General features: G+C 37.9%; 1 protein-coding gene across 2 annotated transcripts in view; it reads left to right on the forward strand.

Annotated features, from left to right (window-relative positions):
• Positions 1–1,977, forward strand: part of proser3 (proline and serine rich 3) — a gene marked incomplete in the record, with an annotated part of 8,916 nt that overhangs the window by 1,220 nt on the left and 5,719 nt on the right. For both annotated transcript variants that reach the window (XM_014008681.1, XM_014008682.1), the window contains 4 exon segments: positions 86–342; positions 425–573; positions 1,515–1,576; positions 1,794–1,879. In XM_014008681.1, coding sequence (XP_013864135.1) covers positions 86–342; positions 425–573; positions 1,515–1,576; positions 1,794–1,879 — 554 coding nt within the window.

Genomic DNA, 1,977 nt, shown 5'->3' on the forward strand with positions numbered 1-1,977 from the left:
TATTTATTTATTTATTTATTTATTTATTTATTTATTTATTTATTTATACCTCAAACATGTCACTTTTTTAAAATTCTTTTTGCAGACTCTGAGTCCTGTTCGTTCCCATCAGAGCTCCAGTCAACAGCTACGCTCTGCAAACCAGGAAACCCACCAGCTGGATGACAATCGTGAGRATGGTTTTTCTGTCGCTGATGGACACGTTTTCACAGATATCTGGCCCTCCGTCGATCGTTGTTCCTCTCCTGACAGCAACACCGCCTCTCCCGACACGCTGACGTGTAAACCATCTCAATCAGAGACACTTCCCTCAGGAGCTCAGGAAGAATCCGTGCTGGCAAAGTACAATATATCTGCTGATGTTAGTTTTGATTAACTGATAAGTTGTTTTGCATCAGAAAGCATTTATCTTTGCTCATAACAGATACGTAGAACGTTTCCGCCRCGGTCGGCCTCGGAGTCGGGAGGAACGCCAACACATGGCTTCTGCCAGCAGAGAAGAACAGATGCCGTTTTGGTGGCTGTTGCACTCATCAGTCCCCAGTTCAACTCCAGCTAAAGCAGCAGACAAAGGTACATTTTAAAGTGCAAGTGACATCACCTTTTTATCATGAATATGAATGCATTTTTTGACATTTTAACAATCATGAATTGCAAACAAAATTTCACACCGCTGAGATGAGCAGTTGTTGAGATGTAAAGTAACAGGAAGTGATGTCAAAGGGTAATGACAGAACGTAAACAGATTATTGACACACTACATGGACATAAGTAATCAGAATAAACGGCCAATCGGAATAAAAATGTGTCATGTAAGTCAGAATATTCTGATCAGCTTTAGCATTCTGGGCACTCAGAAGACTTTGGTTTATGTTCATCACAGAAATGGAACTTCTGCGTTTTTTTTTTTTTTTTTTTTTTTTAAGAGAAAGTTTACAACTCAACGAATGTCAGTACTTCTATACTGAATAAAACCTGGTGCATGTGAACGCTCAGTATGATTGGTTTAATTAATTTTGAGCCCATGTATATACATTTGGATTATTTCATCTGARTACATTTCAATCAGATCTTCGARTTTTGCACATGTAAACATAGCCACTGGCTAACAACACAGACTGTAGAGAAGAATCTGAAGTTTCTTCCGATTATTTTGAGTCACTGTCAAAAAGAGATGAAGAAGAGTCAGCGTTCAAATAATATTATTTTAATAAACAAAGAGCAAGGAGTTCTTTTTTTCTAAAGAGTTCCCCTTTGATGTCACTTCCTGTTTGATCTTGACTGATCCAAAAACCAGTTATGTGACAAAATGGGTAAAATCCAGTGTAATATGCCAGGTTTCTTAAACATAAAGATGTTTTCTTTGACTTTTTGTATCTGAAGGACATGCGTGTCACAGGCATGTATTATTTGTACAGACTATGACTATTAAGCTCATGAGTTTGGCAGCATCTTTGTGACGAAAGCTTCTGTGCCCTTTTGTCTAATTCCTGGACGTACCCTGCTCCTCAAAGATGGGAATGATCCTACCAGTTATAGCCCAGCTGGAAAGCTTCACCATGACAGATCCCTCAGTGTGAGTGTGTTTGTGCGTTTAATGGAAATGATCCATATTGCATCCTGCTGTTATTTTTCCACGACAAATGAAATATAAGTGCCTTGTTGGTGAAAAATGTATAAACAAATGTTGGTTTATATTTTAATCATCCCAAATGAATACAAAAGCTATTACTCCTTTTTTTTTAATTCTTTTTATAAATTACAAACATGGATTATCTTTATTTGTTCCTCAGGTTTTGTCTGACTCTTCTCAGGRTGAATTTGATGACACAGAAATACTACACCTTCAAGAAAGAGCCAGCCGTCTTCTGATCAGGGGGTAAATAACCCAGGAAGTCTCAATGGGCCTCATGCAAGAACATGTTCGTATTCTTATCCTAAATTTCGCTTACTTTTGTTCGTACAAAGGGTTCGTAC

This window comes from Austrofundulus limnaeus, unplaced genomic scaffold, assembly GCF_001266775.1.
Source record: "Austrofundulus limnaeus strain Quisiro unplaced genomic scaffold, Austrofundulus_limnaeus-1.0 Scaffold52, whole genome shotgun sequence".
In the NCBI taxonomy this organism is placed as follows: domain Eukaryota; kingdom Metazoa; phylum Chordata; class Actinopteri; order Cyprinodontiformes; family Rivulidae; genus Austrofundulus; species Austrofundulus limnaeus.